A 21,246-nucleotide genomic window follows, 5' to 3' on the forward strand; every position below is an offset into this window, starting at 1 on the left:
CATGGCTCGTTTGAGAGCTTGCACTTTTTGCTTGCAATTGCTGAGCTGAACGTTTAAAAAGTTGATCGACTGCAGTTTTAATACCCTGGTTTCCCAGTACTGTGCTGATCTGCTTAGATTTGTTGTTTATGTGTTTGTTGTTTTTTTTTATTGACTATTTTATGATCAGACCCTAGATTTCATTTTCTAGGATAGAAAACTTTTAATGGCTCGTGGTATAAAAGCAACTTTTTTGTGTTTTTCAAAGAAAATAATCATCCATGAGGAATTTACGGGGGAAGTATGTTTATACCCACTTATGGAGCTTTTAGGATGTTTATGTGGATCTTTGATAATTCATTGTAAGTTGAATAAATCCATGTAGCTCACAGGCCACTGCCTCTTATCAGTCATTCTACTGCTCTTTCCCAGTATCCTGTCAACCTCCTCACTGATGGCATCAGTCTAGGTCACTTGCACCCTAGTTGTGTTTATTGGTGTGTGGCCCAGTTATTTTTTTCAATAAGTCCCTACCCCCCCCTCACTTCTCACGCACACAGAGGACTGGCTTGACACATGGATGAACAGTGGTAATTTCCCTAGGCAGACATTGATTTCACTTTCATTAAACTGCCTTGCTTGACATCCTGATGAAAATCATAATTTTGACTCGAAACGTATGCCTTTATTTCTCTGACTTATTCACCTTATTTTTCATCTAAAGTGACTGTACAATAACAGCTTATGGGCCAAACAAATTTCAGAAAGCTGTGGGAGAATTGATTTTGACAACAAACGGCATTGATTAAAGTTGATGCTGTCACACTCAAAGCACTGCAGCAAGTTTTCACTGTTTTAACTTTATTTAATGAGTGGAAGTGTCTATAAGCCTTTCGCTCCATCTTTGTTGTTCATTATCTTCTGTCTTTTGTCTTATCTGTTAAAACAAAACTTTGGAACCATAATATGAACTGGCGTTTTAAATTGAGTTACATTATTTTGACACCAGAATCTAATGAAATACTCATTACCAGGTCTCTGCAGGACTTGGTGACACACTGAGGAGGTAATTCAACCCTTTGGAGCAGGGATACATTCAAACGCTGCAGGACAGATTGTCAATTTTGAGAACTCTGTGGAGGCTTTGTATTAAGCACTCAGTTTGTTTCGGAAATTCCTTCAAATAATCAAATAAAATTCACAACAAAGTTAGAAAGACAGAGGATCCAGACCCACCTCAAGTTCAATATCCAATAATTTTGCCATGAATAAAAGATGGCAAAGTAGAATAATTTTTTTACACTTCTGTAGGTTTCTGATGCATTAAATGAGAGCCACAATGTTATCAAAAATATTCAATCCAGCTACTATCCAGTGTTCAGAAATGATCTTGGGGAAAAATCTTACTGATTTTTATATCAGTGATGCAGCAGTGTTGGTCTTATTTATTTTTCAGACTTTTTGTTGCGTATTGCTCAGTGGTACTGTGCAAAAAATAGCCCTAAAAACTAACAAGGCCCCTGATGAACACGGCTTTGAGTTTTCTTTTTTAGAAAATTGAGATCTGCCCTTCTCGGCAGCCTACAGGTTATGGTTACCTCTGTAAGAACAGGCACACAATGACTAAGAGGAAGTGGCGTGAAGAAGTAATAAGTGGCTGTGATTCTATTGTGAAATGAATTTACTCTATAAAGTGTTGTGAAAAAATGCCTTTTCAAGGAAATGTTTTCAAGTTTTTGTAAAAATGGTTGTTTTGTATTATGCATTTGTTTGGTTGTACTTTAAAACCTTGTCAAGAGCTATATTGTTTGGGTGAATTTGTTGAAATATGCAAAAAACGTACCAAACAGACATCACCTAGTTTGACTTGGTTTAAGGAATTATAGTCACATAACTCTGAACAACACAACTTTGCTTCTGTTTATAATTACATTTAAATATGTTGTGGTCTTCATATGTCCTATGTGTTGTTCAGCAGTAAAAATGTATGCTGAGCCTTATTATATTGCTTAGTCTAAGCAATGCAGGGATTTAACGGAGAAAAAAAAATTAAAGGCAACATAGACTTTGACTGTTTCACTACCTTGACACATCACTCTCTATTATACTAAATCAACCTAGATGTTGAAGACAGCAAACAAGTCAGCTACAGGGAAAATGGTGTTACTGTCAATTTAAAAGACTTTCATTGAAATGACCAATTTAGTCATGCAGTGCCTTAACCCAAAAGCAAAATGAAATGTAACTTTATTATTTTTGCTGACTCTCTTCTCTATTTCTGTGCTCAGACTCTGGTCACAACCTGTCCCCTTCAGCTCTGTCATGTTCCTGCACTCTTAGAAGGCAGGAAATGGAACTGCGTGAACTGTCATTTATGACAAGTTTTGGCCTTTGTGCTAGCAGCTCACTGTTGCAATATTAATTCTGATATCTTAGTCTAGTTTTCCACCATTCTTCTGGTGTACATGGCCCAATTGTACCCCCCGCCCCATATTTATATGTAAATATCCTTTAGATAAAACTTGTACTTGTTACTTGACTGTCTTTTAATGGCTCTATTCTTGGCCTGGTCTTGTTTGGGCTTTATATTAATGGTTTACCAGATGTCTGCACAAATGCTGAGATCCTAATTTATGCAGGTGGCAGTGATTTCTTGTCTAAGAAGCATCTTTGACTACTCTAAATGCTCCGAATCAAGGTCGTTAATGATGTTAGTGAACAATTTCATTCTCAAAATATTAAACAGATTAGACTGTATTTAACAATGATAAGATTCACTTTTTTTACACCTATTCTCTTGTCATTCAGAAACCAACAGAACACTTTGACACCCGCTTTAAGAGTCGTGGTAATCTACAATGCAAATGTTAATATCTGAAGAAACATCAAGTCTTTTTTGTATTTTTATTTTAAGTTGCCCCATAAGCTAGCCTGGTACTACAGAGTGACATATGATTGTTTGATAAATCCGACTCTTAAATATCTTAAATGGTTAGACATTTCATAGAAATATATATTTTTAGCTAACTGCAGACCTTTGAAAACTTAAAGGCTATTAAAGAGTTAAAATTGACTGTAAAAGACTGGCATGTCTCAGATGTTTAAAAAAGTATTACATAATAATGTAGATTTTAGGGAAGCTTATAGTAGTTTGGGACTTTAAATAGCCCTCAATGTTAAGTTCTGTTGACAAACTAAAATAAAAAAGACACCAACAACAAAACTTAGGACAGTGCCTTAGTGGTTCTTCTTTTGGCTAGAGGAAATTCCAATTATTAGAGAGATGGCATGTTCTAATCCAGGTTCCCATTTCGACAGAGCGCCCTCTCATTAAAGGGTACACATAAAGGTCGCCTTTTTTGACCTCGAACAGGTGCAAGGGTAGCTGTATTGTCATTTATTTGGCACACATTGCTCCTCTTAATCTCTGTGAAAGTCTGTGGTCAACTGTGTCAGAATTAAATTTGCCCCATGAATGATCATTTCTAGTCCAGCAATGGACTAACTGCATAGCTCCTAAGTTGCAATGATTTGATCTAATCAGTTCCCCATCCTATCTTTCTCACACACAATCACATGAAACCCACTGCAGATCCCATCTCATTTGTTGATCATCGCTGGCCATTTAAATGTGATTGCGTGTGAGCCAGGGTTGAATTAGATTGCCAAAAGTGAAGCATGACAATACAGCGATTTGTCTCGAGAGGGTTTCACCCTGCTTGTCGCTAAATAGGGTCAAAGCATTTTCTATTATGTAATCTCTCGCTACCTGTTGGCAAGAAGCATTATTAGCTGGCTCGATGTCTTTCCTAAGCGCCCACACAGGTGTCTTGAACAGAATGTTTCACCCAAACCGAGCCTATTGTTTTATGTTATCCCTTTAGAAAATAAATGTAGAACTAGAATAAAAGAAGTAAGATTGATCCTTCTGTCAAACTTTTGGCAGCCACCTGCCTATTATGATGAGGCTTTTTCTGTACTTGTGGAGCGTTGTGGAGTAGCTCTTCAGTAGCTCTAATCCACCACTTGTCTTGCTCTCAAACTCCAACCTCTACCTAAAAACTCTCCAACCAGCCTTGCAGCTGTGCATGGCATCTCGTTTTGACAGGCACCCAGAAATTGACAAAAAGCCATGTTGGAAAATGCATCTGTCTCCTCCTTTCCTCTCCTTTCCTCTCGTTCTCGCTCTTTGTCAGCACAGCTAGGGTCTGGGAGGACAGAAATGGTTTTTTGAGTGACGCAAGTTGGCAGAGCCATTTGGCGTGTCAACTAGTGAAAGCGTCTAGAGAAGGAGGTGGAGACAAATGATGATTGTCCTATGCCCTTACTCACATTTCCTCGCTATCTCTTCTCCCGGAGGTCATAGAGCTCTGGTAATGTCGCCAAAATCCAAGAGGGTGTAAATTTTGTTGTATTATTTCTTTATCAGTGCTGTGCAAGATATTTACTGTTTAAACTCAATTTCCTCCCAATTTAATGCATTAAAAATCATCTCTAAGATCAAACGTTTTCATTAAGACATCACTTGTGAATTAAGTTTCTAAATTGGAATTGAAGTAGGAATTGTAGCCAGTTGTATTAGAATCTTCTTTGCCTGGGTGTTCCTCTGTTATATAAAAATTTTCCTTTCTACTACAGCGGTGCAGTTAGTTTAATAGCACAACCATGGTTATTTATTATTTGCAGTGGTGTGTAGTCTAAAACATTTCTGTTGGATATTTTCAGACAAATATCCATAGATATGTCATAACATTTCACAAGAGTTTGAATTTGTAAAGCTGGAACAAGTAGTTTCAGGAAATGCCATTTAGTGAAAATTGTCTTGGAGAACTTTTAAAACGAAGGTCTGCACAGTATTTTTCAATTTAGCAGGGAATAATAAAGCACACACAAATGTTTTTTTACACTTTTTCTACAAATATTGTAATGATTGGCTTTCAGGACAAATTACTATTCTATTCAAATTCCCCAAAGTCCTCTGTCGCCCACACATGAGTTGGCTCAAAATGCAACAGCATATCAAATTGTTTCCTACATTGCTGAAAAACCATGTACTGACCTGAATTTAACCATTTTCATGGGAATTTGAAATTTAAACCATTAAACTTCAAGACAAAGCTATATTAGTTAATTTTTCTTGTTAACCATATCAAGGGCTAATTGCCTGAACTATCTAGGATTGTTTAACTGTGGACTGACACTGCCAACATTCAACAAAACCTTCAATAAAACCGGTGCAATTTAGCTATTGTCTTGGAAATCAGATTTGTCTGGCTTGAAATGGTCTCTGATTGCCGACTGTCTTGCTTAGACTACAATACAGTCTAAGCCAGTGTTTTCCAACACTGGTCCTCAAGGCACACTGCCCTGCATGTTTTAGATATTTTCTTGCTTCAGTCCAGCTGATTTCAATTGAGGACTGATTAATAGCCATTTGTTGAACTGCAATCAGTTGAATCAGGCAGATTAAAGCAGAGAAACTTCTAAACTTCTAGTAAACGGATTCAAGCAAACTGTGACGTCGAGTTTCCAACAGACGAGGGAACTGGAGTCAGGAAAACCTGAGAAGCTCAACCCCTTCAAGGACAGTGTGTTTTAAGGACCAGAGTTGGGAAACTATGGTCTAAGCAACTGTCTTACTTACACAGTTGCTTAGCCTAACTGTCTAAGCAAGAGACAGTTAGGCTACTGTTACATAATATTGTTCTACACTTCAGCTACCTATTACTACTTGAACATAAGGTTTCTAATTATTAGCTTGCGGTTGCACCAAAACATGCCAAACTTGTTGGTATAATAACAAGATGGTCACTTATGAAAAATAAGTCAAATGTGCTAATACAGTTTTAGACTGTAGTGACTCCTTATCATTTTTAATGCCTAAAATTTAGCTGCATGTTTTAAACAGCACAAGATTTTCACAAACATCTAATAAAGGAGTTCTTTAATTATTTAAAAATGGAAAAAGCTTTCCGTAGTTACTAGTTATTTATACATTCATTTCTAACAGATTTCCCTACCGCTGTGTACTCTCCTCTGTATTCCGCTGCCCATCTAAAACATAGCACAATTTAAACCGCAATCCCCTAATTTCAGGGAATGGATGATCTCCCATTTTATTAGCTCTCAAAATTAGTTGTAAAAACATGCCACTGTCATTTCCACTTCCCTTGTGTCTTTGGTGCTGCGCTGAACATTGATTGCAATATAATGACCAAACTCCATTGGTTCTGCACTTGGACGTGTAAATGGATTTGTTGGAAAGCAGTGCTGTCATTTTGCAAGGCAATGTAGCTTAATGCCCTCTCCAATAATTTTGACCTCTCCTTTATGTGCTCAATGTGGCTTGACTTTTCCCACAGAGTTTTACTGCTTTAGGCAGCAATTTTGAAGATCTGGACTTTTGCCTCTCCTCATGGGCTTACTGCACCCGGGGGGCTTTGAGGAAGTTGAATATCTTTTCCTCAGAATATGATTTACCCCTTGGGAACGAATTAAATGTCATTGCATCTAATACTGTTTTCAGCAGCTTTTTCTTTTTTTTTCTTTTTTTTTTTTTTTACATTTATTTCAAGTCTCACATTGCTGTGACAACAACTCAATAAGCACAGTTCTGTTTATGCTTTACAGCCTGCACCACCATCCAGTTAAGAAGGAATTATATGATATTAGTAATAATACAAATGTAGCTCAATATTCATCGATTGGCATGCCATGTCATCCCGCTCTTAAAAATGAGATGGATTGTAGTTATTGCTGTTATTGATTTTAATAACCAGGATGTTGAGGCCAATGTGCAGCCTTTTTCCTGCTCCGCTGTGTTGAAATCTGAGCTTTTCTGCCATCTGGATAACAAATAATCTATAAACCAATTCAACTACATGTTTAGCATGATTAGGTTTGCTGACTTCAGCATTTTTTAATCTTGGCAAAAATAAATATTTCAAAGTAACTTGTTAAAAAGCTATTTCAATACTTGTGCATATAAAAACCTGTCTGTAATTTATTGATAAAATTCTTAATGGATTCTGGACGCTTTGGACTGTGATATAGCTTCCCGATATGAACAGTGCACAAAAGAAAATATGGAACAAGGTTTGCTTAATTCTTGAGTTACCCTTTCCATTGTCTGAATGGTCTAACCACCCTTCCATCCATTTATCCGTCTGTATATCCATCTGTCCGTCCACCCATTGTCCATTTCTTTCATTCAATCTTTTTTGTCCTTTCATCCATTCTTTTCCTGAATCATTAATCCACCCAAATGTCATGTTGATCCAGTCATTTATCCATAAATTAATCCATCCGTCTATCATCTTGTCTATACATTGAATGTGTCCAATATGTTTGTCTACCAACCATTTGTCCTTTGCCAAACCCTCTGTCCATCCGTCTATCAATCTATGCTTATCAATTGTTAATCCATCTTCATTTCTTTTTCAGTTATTGCAGCCATAACATAGAAGTATCTATGTTATGGGTGGTTATTAAAAAATTGGACATAAAACATACTGATAGCTGGAAATTTAAATGTGGCATAGGAGAAATTTGGCTGTGAAAAATAGTGTAGAAACCCACGCATGGGAGACAAGAGAATGAGAATCATCAAGGTAATTCACTCAAGTAGGAAGCAACAAGGGGCATTGTGTCAGTTTAAGGACCAACCAACCTGACAACACTATTGATTCATTACAATGGCCAGATAGAGACCGACAAACCGATGTGGAATCTTGTCGGTCATCATTACATTGCAAGAGGTCTCGTATTTCTCAGTGTCACTGACCTTTTCACTGTGTTGGTGCTTATGAAAGACTACAGTGATGTAGCAGCTGCAGTCTCAGTTACACATGTACTGAAAAAATAAATAATAATAATAATTCCACAAGCTCATGGGATTGGATTATCTTGCTTATTAAAGTCTATAACTCTCAACAATTTTGTAAAAATAAAAGAATGTAGTCATTTTTTTATTTTCAGGTTTAATGCCACCAGCAAAGACGCACATTTCTTTTGACAATAGGCCACTTAAAATGCCTGGTGCAGTCAGCTTAATCCCTCCAGCAGAACAATATTTCATAATTTATTGCTTTACTTTGGTGGCCAACTGTGAGTCATTTGTAGGGCAACACACAAGAGTTGGGCCTGCTTGAGCCAAAAAGATGTTCATGGCCTTAAACTGGGCCTTTATTTTTAAAGTATGGACATGAATGAAAATGACAGTTGGTCTTTAAGTCAAACCAAAATACAAGTCTGCAACTGAACCAGCTGAGGTAATAGAATTCTTATTTTTTTGTTTGTTTGTTTCAGTAATTAAATGGTTGGCAGTGTGACCATGCTAAACTATCACCGGAGAGACATTCGAAGGATTTGTGAAGTGCCTTAAAGACCACTACTGTAAAAAGAATGCAGCTTGAATTTTTATCTCCATTTATGTCTGCCAAGCTATTCAAACACTTGTGTCAAACTTGGAATAACAATCACTTAATAGGTCTCAAAACTCAGAAAGAATTGGACTACATGTAATTTAATGAAATTGTTTTCCGCCCACCAAGTACTCTCCATGTCCACAAACCATCAGTAAAAAACCTGGGTATACTCATCTGCTTAGTCAAAATAATGTTGAGGGGCAAACATCAATTATCTATTGATGAAAGCAAATCTCATTAATGGTCATCAGGCAGGTTTAATGGTGGGAATCATGCTTGCTTTCCTAACCGTTAATGGCCTTTGCCATTTGAGAAGCAGTTTGACTTTCCAGTTCCCGCTCCTGAACAGACATCAGCCTGCTACTGACAGTGATGCATGGAACCTCCTGAGTCACATTGATCACTCTCGGAGAGACATGCACACACCTGTTCCTGTCCAACATGTACGTTTGTGCACCAATGTCAGGCCTGCTAACTTTGTTTGCACAGACTTGGGGTGAGGGGAAAGCAAAGTCTGAACAAACAATTTTCCTTGTTCTTCCTCAACTTGATGCTTAACTGGTGTAAAACGAAGTGGTTTCATTATCAAATAGACAAGTGAAAGTAAAACAGTTGCATTGACCTGCAGTTACTAATAGTTTTGCCATAATAGCTTTAAGAACTTCCCCCCACCCCGGATTTTACTATTGATGTTATTATAGAACGTGGATATGATTATCTTTAATCGTGACGCGGCCACCAGATTATGTCAGCTGAAACCAACTTCAGATGTCAGGAGCATATATGCTGCTGCTTTTCAGACTACAGTTAAAGCCAGTCTGTACTTTTCGACATATTCAAAGAAAAAATAAATCTATTTTCTAAGCATAATAATGAGTTCAAATTCTAGTGATATAGGGTAATTACATAACTCTGATGTCTAATATGAGCAGATATAAAAGAATACAATGGTTATCTTTTTGCCACACAGATAAATTTCCATCTTTAAACTATTGCTGCGGTTAAAAAGGTCAACCATTTGCCACTTGGTTCAGTTTTACTCCAACTGCTGTTGCGCTTTCTATCGTTCCATGTGAAGATATTTTTTTTAATTACAGGCTCCATTAACGCGCTATTTACATCCCTGCTTGATCTGTGCCATTAAGAAATCAATATGGGTTTAATTCATTAATTTATTTTACTCTTTCCCTGTTTGTCTGGCTCTCCTTTTTTTTATTTTAAGGTGATCTATATTTATTGATTACTTCTGGAACCAACTGGCCTTTTCTCCCTCACTGTTCGATCACAGTAACATACCAACACATTTAGCCGTTAAATATAAATGGACGGCTGGCACATGCCAAAATGTTGGTTCAGAACAGCCTAGTCCTGGGAAGCATTTATAAATACTGTGAAATCAGATCATTTGTCTGTGTGTGCATGCACTCGTTTCCATTGTTTTACATGCCACTATGTCCCATTAACAGCTCATTATAAACCTTTAGTAATGACAGTGAATGCTGGTAATTGACTGTTGAGGGATTTCTTGAAGGTCACCATTCGCTGTTTGGGGCTTTTTTTTTCGCAATCAAATGGTGTTAAGCAACACTTTGAAAAAAGCACAAGAAACCGATGTTTCCCCTGGTTTATGCTTAGCATCCATTAACAATTCTATTGTGTCACATAGTCTAATGCATATTGCATTACTAATCTCAAACTTACACTTGCAGAAACACATTTTAGAGTTGGTTTGCAGCACTCCTTTTACATATCTGTCAGCAACTCCTTCACACTATTCATCACCGTGTAGTAATGGTCTAATAAGTTGCTTTCTGCTCAGATGTTGCTCTTCATAATTTTGAGTCAGTGTGCAATATTTCTTTGCGTAATTGTCACCAATTTAATAAAAAAGAAACTACAAAATAGTGTTGGCTTTGATCATTATTGACAAATCAGAACTTTAAATGGCTTGAGATTTAATTGGTTTCTTGTTCTGCTGAATGAGCAAACCGCTCTCAGCGGGCAGGGTTTATTGAAGGACTTTTATTTTCTTACATTTGTTTTTATTAAGGGTCACAATGGATGTAAGGAGGTAGTAAAATAGTTACAAAAAATCTGCTTGGCTATTGTTTCAAGGAGTTACAGTATCAAATTTACTACTCAGAAATTGATGTTTTTTGTTTCAAGCACTGGCAAATAGAGTTGAGAGTGCCAGGCTGGTGGGAGAAAACGGTAGCAACAAAAGGACCTGCCGCCTTGTTACTTAATGAGAATGAATGAAGACATTCCCAAACATCTGCGCCTGCCAGTTTGTTCTCCTTATGTTCTCTGCACATTACCGTCAACAAAGGTCCGCTTCGACTTCCTCATATTCCCGCTGTCCATCACACACACATACACATCGAGTCAACACAGGCTGGCAGTCCAACAAACCGATGCTGAATTTGCCTCCATCCGCACTGTGGCCTTTAAAATGTTTACGATCCAAGCTAGTAATGCGACATGTGCAAAGTTAAATCTCTCTGGCGATAACTATGATTTCAGTAAAACATGCACTAAACTTTATGTGAATTATGGCCGAGCCATTTTCAGAAATGATTGAAAACTTAACTTGACCAATTAATCTCCAGCTTTGATTGTAATTTGTAAAGACTGTTCTTTCTTTTCCTGATTAGAGAATGCGTATAAACACAAGTTATGCCTGGCGCACGTCCTGCCACTTTGGACCTGATGGACTTCTAAATGGCTTTGTATCATGATTGGGACCACAGTGTTCTCCATCAAGCCTAATATGCTTTTTTTAAAATTATATAAATATATTTTGGATGAGATGTGATTAAGAGAATTTTTATTAGTTGCCAATGTTTTAATGAGTAGCAGATAATGGCTACATCAAATGACTTTCTGCTACGTACGCATTGGTTAATTTTTTCCTAAAATAAAATGAGTCGTTACTTTTCAATTAGGAGAATGAACTTGACATTTCCATTGAGATAAGAACTACACTAAGAAAGATAAGATTTTTTTTTTTTTTTACATAATAAAACCACACCTAATGCTAATTAATTATATACTCGCTATTCAAAAGTTTCACTGACAAGACTCGAAGCTAACTAAAGAACTAAAAGTTGCCAAGTTTCTTTTTTTTGTCTCATGCAGTTTTCTTTAAACCTCGATGACTTTTGGATCTCTTGATTTGCCAACAGCTTCTTGGCCGACTTGGAGGTTTTCATTAGGAAGTGCGTTTTCTTTTCTGGATTTGAATTTTTAATGCAGAACAGTTTCTCACTTGTCAGTTTAAACCCCAAATGAAGCCCAGATAGAAAAACAAACAAAAGAAAAAGTCTTGCAGAACTTTATTCAGAAATGGACAAATGGTACAAATGAAACATTTTTCGTGACTGCAGTCCCCAAAAGTTGATCAGGATTTGTGCCAGAGTTATGTTTCGTTTCCTGATGGACATAAGCTTGCAAAGCTTTCTAGTGATGGAGTCACTACTGAACAACCAATCAGAAGTCAATAAGAAGTTGACAGAGGAGGAAATATTAGATTAAAATTCCTTTATGCCTTTCTAAAGGCTAAAATTTTGCATTGTATGCAACAATGGCTGCTTATGAAACAATATTTTATCCAAGCAAAATGCAGCTCAATTTGAGAAAACCATTCAAAGGCCTAAACTAAAGGTTCATTTTGACTAGACAATAAAATCCAGCAAGGCCATTTGAAGTGGACTGTAGAGCAAAGAGTTTCTTTTTGAAAAGTCTAAAGCAGAATCTTGTTTCATGCTGCATCAAGCTGGTTGCTCCATTGTTTACTTTTAGTTCAGTATTTTACACTTGCAAGAGCTGTGGCCTTCTGTAGTTTTCTTTTTACGTTACTATCAGTTTTGAATAGCCAACTCAATTAAACAAGTTGGATTAGCTGTTTTTCCACTTCATTTGTACCAAATAACTCTTTTGCACTTCCGAAACACTGATGCGCTTGTGTTTCCACACGTGCACACAGTCATAGCCTTCATATGCGTGTGTGTTTCACCTTTTCTGGTTCCTGTCCGCTGTGTCGACACAATCCCAGCATTTATGAGATTACCAAAGCCCATTTGTGTTCCGGCGGGAGCCATCTTGGCTCGAAGGAGGCCTCAACTGGGAACCATCTGGGCTCTGCTCTAAGCAGCTTCCTCTCCACCTCCCCTTTCCTTTCTACACTGAGACCAAACCTATTTAAATTTGAAAGGAGAGGAACTCAAATTCAGCATGAAACTTTAAAATCAAGCCTTCCCATTATGAATGGTTTCTTCATGCAAAGGAGGAATGTTGGAACGGTTTTAGGGACGCATCTCGTGGGAAGCGGTAATCCTTACAGGGGATATTTTAACAGTAAATTCAGCTTTTGAATGCTTGGAGGGGGGAAAAAAAGTACTCTGAAAGATGTAAAAATGTGACATTCCTCGCATATGTTTTCATTTCACAGCCTTGACTAAAAATTATGTAAAACTGAATTAGCAGAGACAGCTTTATACTACAGGAGCAGATGGGAAATATCTATATAATTCATTCACTGGGAGACATTTTTAGAAAGCTTTTGGGTATGACACATTGACTTCTTTTTAAAACCACACTAAAAGGTCACATTATTTAATAGTAATGATTACTATTAAATAAATAGTAATCATTCAAATCCAAAATTTAAATTTTTTTATTAGTCTGATTAGTAATTCCAAGTTGAACATGATTAGCTAAACAAGCTAGTAGACTGCAATAACTCTAAACCTTGATTAAATCCTCCTACTTCGGCAATCTTCTGAGTTGTATCCATGAACAAGTGAAGGACCCTTTGTGGAACATTGATCAGTCAATTTTAACATCTTCTGTGCAAGCTCAAGTAGTCCAATACACTTCCCTTGATCTCTTATTCAGCCTTTGCTCTAAATGAACTAATCCTTTGTAATTTCACATTTTGATGTGAATATTAGCCTCCTCCATTCTCACTGTTCAGTTAGATACCAGTGTCGGTTTATTTGATGAGCCTTTCAAGGTCAGTGATCCCAGTGCTCATAAATCTGACATTTTTAATTTCACCCAGGATCTCACATTTGTTCACGTTCCTGACTTCATGGATTTAGTTGAACAGTTTGTCTGTAATTGTTTTCATATTATGGCCACACACAAATGTTTCTTTTTTTTCCCAGAGGTTGTGTATTTGACAAGTTAGTGTGGATTTTGGCCTTTTGTAAATGTGAAGTCAATTTATGTAATTTTACTGGTGTTCAGAGGATGTACTGACGTTCTTCAGGAAGACTGTTTGCTATTAATAGTGCTCTGTTCCTGCGCTAACACCGTCCCTGTAGGTGTTGACTTGAGCCATGCAGTCATCTTGTAATAATCAGTATGCTGTTGTCAGTGGCTGGCTAATTTTCCTTCCATAAGGTTAGCAGTATGTGGTAAATGAAGTTTCCTGCCTGAGTGTTCTGGGAAACAAAGCAGACTAATTTGTTCTGGTATTAGTCGAGAAGAAGTTGTCAGCATTGCCCCTGACTCTCTCTTGTTTTCTTTGTTTTTACTTTAGCATTTTACTGAACTTGTCTTGTCCTCACTTGCCTTGCTATTTTGATTCTCTACAACACTTATCACTAAGGCATTAGAATCTCAGAAAAATGACATTTTCATTACCTGGATTTTTGTTCCCTTAAACACCTGATGCAGTGTTTTTTTTCTCTCTCTCTGATATAAAATTGGCATGTATGTTTTTTTGTGGTTTTGGCCTTTTTTCACTTTTTCCCACTTTTCCATTTCACATTGTGATGTGTGAAGGCCAAATAGTTTCTTTTAACATAGTTATGTAAGTGGCTTTGCACTTTAAGACCAGGATAAAATGAAGATGGTTGTAAATTGCAAAAGGAAGAGGAATGGGCAGTGAAATAAAGCAGATGATGTGGAGGCAGATAGGATTTTGGTGAGCTTCCATGTTTTATTCAGGACCTGAGAGGTTAGGGAGGCTTGCTCCTTGCGCTTGTTTTGTATAATAATTTCATTTTTGATTAAATCAAAATAAATCTCTGGACACACAGGATAATTTCCAACTATTAAAGGCAAATGTTAAAATCCTTATCCAGTTCAGGTTTACTTTATCATGGTGTTATAGATTTTGACATACAGATGACCCAATGCAGTCCAGACTTCTTAAAACATAATCTTTTCTTATTTAACACCAATGGAAATCTTGAAGCAGATGCTAACTTTAGCGCTGTTGGAGGCTAATTGTTGTTTTCTACCAGGATGCTGGAAAGTTTATTCATAAGCTATTCTACTTTTATTTAACTTTTTTTTTTCCATTCTCAAAAAGATGCCCTTATCACACACGGGAGTTGATACCAATTGTGTTTGCTAATTCATTTAGGCAAAGGTTGCTACGTTTTGGACAGCATTTTTACCCTTTTTCTCCTACACAGACACACAAAAGCTCACATTTATAGCAAAACTTAAACTTTCTTCAGCCAAAATTTTTACCTGTAAACTCAAGTTGGTGCATATGTGCTTTAAGGTTCAAAACCAAATACCTAGGATGTCAAATGTCTTGTGGTTTCACATTTTGGGTCATTTTTGGTTTCAAAGATGAGCCTTTGTAAGGATGAGTGCTGGTTGAACTCCTTGTACCTTTTGTCAGGCAGTATATGAGCAGCCTTTATCTGCAGACGGTAGGGACTGGATCCCTGAAATGTTGGCTCTGCTAGTAGGCTGTGAATCTGTGCTTAATAATAAAACATATAACGCATGCTGCAATAAAAGCTTTTTAACTGTAGATGAGAACAAGGCAGAGCCGTTTCCAAACATAATTCCCTTCATATTTCCCTTGTGACTGCGGGGCTAAGCAGTTCAAGTCTTAATTACTTGATTTCTCCCTATCTTGAAAGCACACCTGTCCTCTGACTTTATCGCTGACTTTTGTCTTTTTAATTTGCAAAAAAAAAAAAAAAAAGCAAAAGCCTATCCTTGATCATCCATCACTTCTCAAACAAATTGTTATGGATAGATAATTAGTCTGAATAGGCAGAATTTGGTAATAGTCTATCATGAGCGACTTTGCGAGACACTTTCTACTTTGTCAGCAGTGTAAGGTCCTTTGTTGTCCTCATTTGTTTACTTAAAGGAGTCGGGGCTTGGCTGTTACTAATTGAATATGATTTACGTTGGGGGGAGGGGAAAAAAAAGTAGCATGGTGATGTTTAGACTCTTAATTAAGTTTGAAGTGCATGAGGAACACTCATTTAAAAACCCTAGCAGCCTGCCCTGTTTGTGGAGGTTCTTCAGTTCCCATTGTTGGCGTGAATAAGCACGTTATTGAAAGCAGACAGAGTTTAATTAAGAATGTCAAGGACTGCAGTGAATCTGAAGACAAGAGGGCATTGCTAGGTTTTGTGTTTGAAGAAAGAAAAGAGAACCCCATCTCCAGCAAGAGCACTCACTGGTATGTCTGGAGCCGAGCAGTGAAATGGGATCTGTCTGTTTGCTACTTAATCATTAGAAAGCCCCCAGGTCTCTATTGATGAAAAACTGCCTATTTTTCTGAATCTCAGAGCATTTTATTTGCTACTCCCAGTACTTAACAATAAATGAGTATGTTTGTCTTATTTTCTTCTTCTTCTTGTTTCATAGGTTGAAGTTGAAGTGGAGAGCATGGACAAAGCGGGCAACTTCATTGGCTGGCTGCACATTGAAGGCGTGAATCTGTCTGTGGCACTGGTAGAGACCGCTCTGTCCAAGGTCCACTTCACAGCAGAACGCAGCGCCTACTACAAAGCGCTGGTTTCAGCCGAGGAAGCATGTAGACAAAAGAAAGAAAAGGTAGGTCTCATTATCAGTGGAACAGAAACTACTGTACATACAGTCGGAGAGGTTTCTTGGAGAATTGGACCTCCAAGTCATAAAGCGGACCTCATGAGGCTGTTGGGATGTGAACATCCTTCACTGTAATACCACTGTAAATTTCATTCAGGCAGAGCAGAGATGGCATCTCGGTTAGTTTTGTTTTGGTGCACTGAAGGCTAAGGGCATCATCCTGCATAGCCAATAGTGCCATTTCTCTCAGCGCTCTTATTGAAATACACAGTTGTCACTGGAAACAGCAGCTTCAAGAATAAAATCAGTATTTATTTAGTTTCCTGTCAAGTCTGAGATGTGGTGTCCTAGGCTTGTCTGCAAGTTTGTCAGCGCAAGGTTTTATATCTCGCAAGATTTAAGATGTCAGCCCTCCTGAAACATCGATGTATGTGTAGAATCCAGTGACAGAAGTAAAAGTGGAGATGTTTGAGAATATTAAAATTAAAATTAATTACTTCAGCCCATGATGATTTATTGGTCTGGGAAGTTCATTTTAATAATTTTGCTTGTGAAATCTTTTGAAATCTAAATTGCTCTGCTTACTGTTGAACTATCACCTTACATCCATCCATTTTCTGTTCACCGTTGTCCCTAATGGGGTCAGGAGGGTTGCTGGTGCCTATCCCCAGCTAACGTTCCGGGCGAGAGGCGGGGTACACCCTGGACAGGTCGCCAGTCTGTCGCAGGGCAACACAGAAAACATACAAGACACACAAACATTCACACTAGGGAGAATTTAGAGAGCCCAATTAACCTGATAGTCATGTTTTTGGACTGTGGGCGGAAGCCGGAGAACCCGGAGAGAACCCACGCATGCACAGGGAGAACATGAAAACTCCATGCAGAAAGACCCCGGACCGGGAATCGAACCCAGGACCTTCTTACTGCAAGGCAACAGCTCTACCAACTGTGCCACTGTGCAGCCCTTACTTACATACATTGTCAATTGCGGCTGTAAGGAGACAAAATGTGAAAATGTTCTCTGTGAATGAACACTGCACCGTAAATTGGTCGACAATACTTTAACATATATTCAGAAGCCGTCGTATGTCGAGCATCACTGTTGTGAAGTTCCTCCATCCAGGCTTGCAAATGGGCACATTTGCTGTTATCATTGAATATGTCTATCCTCATTGGGAGTTGTGTGATGGATGGTGGCCTCCCTCACTCTGATCCTGATCTTGCCTTGCATTTTCATTATGGCTCCACGAGTCACCTCTGGCAGATGCACAAAGTGCCCAGCCAGCTGTCAACGTTGTCCTCCTTCTCTCTATCTCTGTAACTTATTTCTTTCACTTGCTCCGTCTTTCTCTCTCTCCCACTCTCTACTTATTTGGGTCCTTGAGGACACACAAATGCCTCCTCATCCCATATAAATGTGATGTATCGCCGGAGCTAGGAGGAGGTTGTTCTCTCTGCCGCCAAAGAATTTGTCATGTTCGTAGTTGCCGGGTTCCTACAGTGTTGTTTGCTTTCGGCTCTCTTCTTTTTGTTGCAATTACTCTCCATCTGTGCCCCCCCTCTTTACTTATCCTCCCCCAAAAATACTGGCAGCAGGAGATGAATATCTGGAGAGTGGTCTGCAGGTGAACCTTTGCTTTTTCTTTAAAAAAAGAAAAAAGGTGTGCTAGCCATGTGAACACACAGTCCCTGCCATGTTAAATCTGGCCACAGATTCCTGACACCTCTAGGAATTTCACTCCAGGTTTCCAGGTCCTGTTCCGCCACGTTGAGACAGACTGACTTGGAACACAAGGTTTTCATTCGAACTGACCTGAGGAAAGACGGCAGAATGGGGGCCTGCAGACAGATGGTGATTATGGTTGATGTTAGTGTGCCAGAGGCATCAGCGGACAGATCAGCTACTGCCCGATTTGCTTCATTGTGAATAGTTTCGTGTTTGTACAGTACAGCGCCCCTCGCTTGCATTCTGCATACTACGCAACTCCAAGGCAGAAGAGGTGGGACTTGGCGCTCTAATTAACCCTTGGAGACCACGTTGAGAAAAGTTGAGAGCCTGGCAGTTTATTTCAGTCTTTCTCTTTTGAAGTAGTGGCTGGCTAGTCCGTGTCTTTGTGTAGACTGTGGCAAGGTAGGGCACACTGCATCCTTTCCCATCTCTCTTCCTCTTTTCTCATCGTCTTCTCTTTACTGTCCCTGCGGCTGTAGAAGTGGAAGACATCAGTCGTTGCTGTGTCAGGCATCTCTACAAGAAAACAAGGTTGTCCTAATAAACTGAGGATGCGTCAGAGCTTGTGCGCGCACACACAAACACGCGCATTTATTAAGAAAAAGTTTGCGTTGGTGGACCAGCTGGGACTCAGGACAACAAGGGGGAAGAGAGGCTTGCTGCTGTAGCATCCTAAACCAAAACTGCTTAGCTGGAGTGTCTTAAGTGAATATGAGATTTTGCTAAAATGAGACCAATGGGACAAAGTGATTGTGTTCTAATTGGGAAATTCCAAAGGGTTGGAAGATGAGCCTTTTCCAGAGCTCAGCAGGTTTTAATCTTGCCCATCAGCTCCTCTTGGAACAATATTTGGAACAGTGCTCACAGCAAATTAAACTCTCCCTACATGTACAAGACATGACTTGTACATCTGGGTGCCTTTCTGAATCTCTTTGCTCTTCAATTTTTTTTTTTGTAGTTGATATGCATACAGTGGCAGTCAGAAGTATAAGTGCATTGGGCATGAATACATTACTTCTGGGCTTTTAATTATGAATTTCAACTCTTCCTTTTTTCAGAATTGATAGAAACTTTGAATTTGAGGTGGATTTTTCATTTTCAGAAAAATTGAACTCTTTTTAATGACTCCCAACAGGATTCTTGTGTAATTCTGGTTGGATGAGTTGATTTGTTTTAATCAAATTTATTTGTGTAGTGCATTTCAGCAACAAGGCAGTTTAAAGGGCTTCACGCCATAAAATCATTATACAGTCAGCAATTAGAAAAACAAGCAATAAAATACCATCATCAAACTCATCAATGCACATCAAATATCTTGATCAGTGTCCCATTTATTACTAATCAATGGCAACTCTAAACAGGTGGGTGTTAGCTTTGATTTAGATAAACTGTGTTTCAGCTTTCTAGCCGTTTTCTAGAAGTTTATTCCAGATTTGTGGTGAATAGAATCTGAATCCTGCTTCTCCTTTTAAAATGGTAAGTTTCCAGCACAGACTTCCAAATTCTCTGTACTACAAATCAACAAGAGGTTTGAAATTTGGACCCAATTGGTGTCCAAATTGGCTAACGTTAGGTCTTCTGGGATGGACGGTCCAAAGTTGTTACCTCATCTAGAAAAATTAGAAATATGTGGACCTTAATTAAATACTTTTTTCTGTGTCAAGAGACCAATCGTTTTGAAAAATATACTGATATAGAGCTGAATGGGAAAGCATTTCCAGGCTGTAAAAAGTGAATTTGTCTTTTTAATATGAAGTGTCTTATAGCTGCTGTTCATGTGTTTCCGGTTTCCTCTTGCTGCAGGCGATAGAAATAAATTTGACAAAAAAGCAACAGCATCTTGGCTCTGTGGATTGGGAGCAGAGGCTTTGACTGCAGAGATGTTGCTTTGATTTGAGTTTTCTGACTGAGCAGGTGTGGGAGTTGGTTTGTCAATTTATCGGTTATGCCTCGGGGACGATCTCATTTCAAAAAAATGAAATGCTCAGAAATTAAGAAGCGGGGTCATGAAAAAGAAATCAATCTATAATCCCAGAAGTGCTCTTTTGGAAATTTAAGCTTTGTTTTCCTCAATCCTCTTGTGTTTACAGCTTTTTGCTTATTTTCTGTATAAGTATAATGCCTATAAAAGTATTCACCACATTTGGTGTTTTACACTTTTATTATTTTCAGAAAAAAATCAATAGCAACTAAATTAGGATTTTTTGACTATAATTTACAAAAAAATAACAAAACATTTAATGCCCAACTGAAAACAATTTCTATAAAACTGGTCGTAAATATTTGACATAAAATTATTGCGTAGATTTTTACCCTCTTTTTGAAGTGACTCACCTAAATCAACAGAGGTCCAGTCAATTTTTAGTACTACTCTCACGATGAGTTCAATGGAGATCACCTGAGTGCAGTGAATGTGTCCCCTATTGATTGTAGGGTAAAACCTGGAAGTCTGAAAGGCCCATTCACTGGTCGGGATGGATACAACAAAATCTCTACAGCCCTCAATGTTCCCTGGAGTCCAGGAGAATCAAGAAATGGACGAAACATGGCAGATTTGTAAATTTGCCTATATCAGCTGATCCTATACAGTAGTGACCTAGTTTCTGCCAATTTCCCGTGGCAACCATTTTGTGCCTCATCCAATGAATGACCAATTTGAACTCAATATTACCCAAACAGGGCTTTCTTGATATTTTTTTTCCCAATGTAATTAGCCAACCTTGAAGGAGATTAACAGACTCTGATGGGTCTCAATGTGGTTGAACGGACAATGGGGTTGGGGAAGAGGGAGAAGAAAAGAGCCCAAAAGACTATGTGACAACTCTTGTTAAGATACTTCATGTCACAAGACTCTTCTTTGATCGCTGCCCGCCCCTTTTCTCTCTCAGCCCAGCTCAGTCCTCTTCATACACCGCTGTCGGACTTCAATCTCTTGAATGTTTTTGCCTCCTTACGCTCACTCTCATCACATTCCCCTTTCTTCCGTCCTCCTTCAACTGATCATTGAACCGCCGTCATGCTCCCCTTTGCTTCATTTGCTTTGACAGTTTTTGGACCGTACTGTACGGCAAGGCCTGCATAAAACTGACTGAGTCAGGCACCTGCATCAGTTGTGCTTCTATTTCAGAGAAGGGTGGAGGGAAAATCTCCCTGGAAGAAAAAAAAAGTCTAAATCTGGGATCTGCTGCCATTCCTTATGCTTCACCAGTCAATCAGCAGTACTTGTCAGAAGTACTTGAAGCAGCATCTTTCTGACTTTGAACTGTTTGACGTGTCCTTGGCAAACCCTGATTG

At 38.4% G+C, this 21,246-nt stretch overlaps 1 protein-coding gene across 1 annotated transcript in view; it reads left to right on the top strand.

Moving 5' to 3' along the window:
* The window catches only part of snd1 (staphylococcal nuclease and tudor domain containing 1), a 172,654-nt gene that overhangs the window by 92,674 nt on the left and 58,734 nt on the right, over positions 1-21,246 (top strand). The window contains exon 17 of the mRNA XM_044107651.1: positions 16,038-16,226. Within this exon, the coding sequence (XP_043963586.1) occupies positions 16,038-16,226 (189 nt within the window). The remainder of the gene's footprint in view (positions 1-16,037; positions 16,227-21,246) is intronic.

This window comes from Gambusia affinis, linkage group LG23, assembly GCF_019740435.1.
Source record: "Gambusia affinis linkage group LG23, SWU_Gaff_1.0, whole genome shotgun sequence".
In the NCBI taxonomy this organism is placed as follows: Eukaryota; Metazoa; Chordata; class Actinopteri; order Cyprinodontiformes; family Poeciliidae; genus Gambusia; species Gambusia affinis.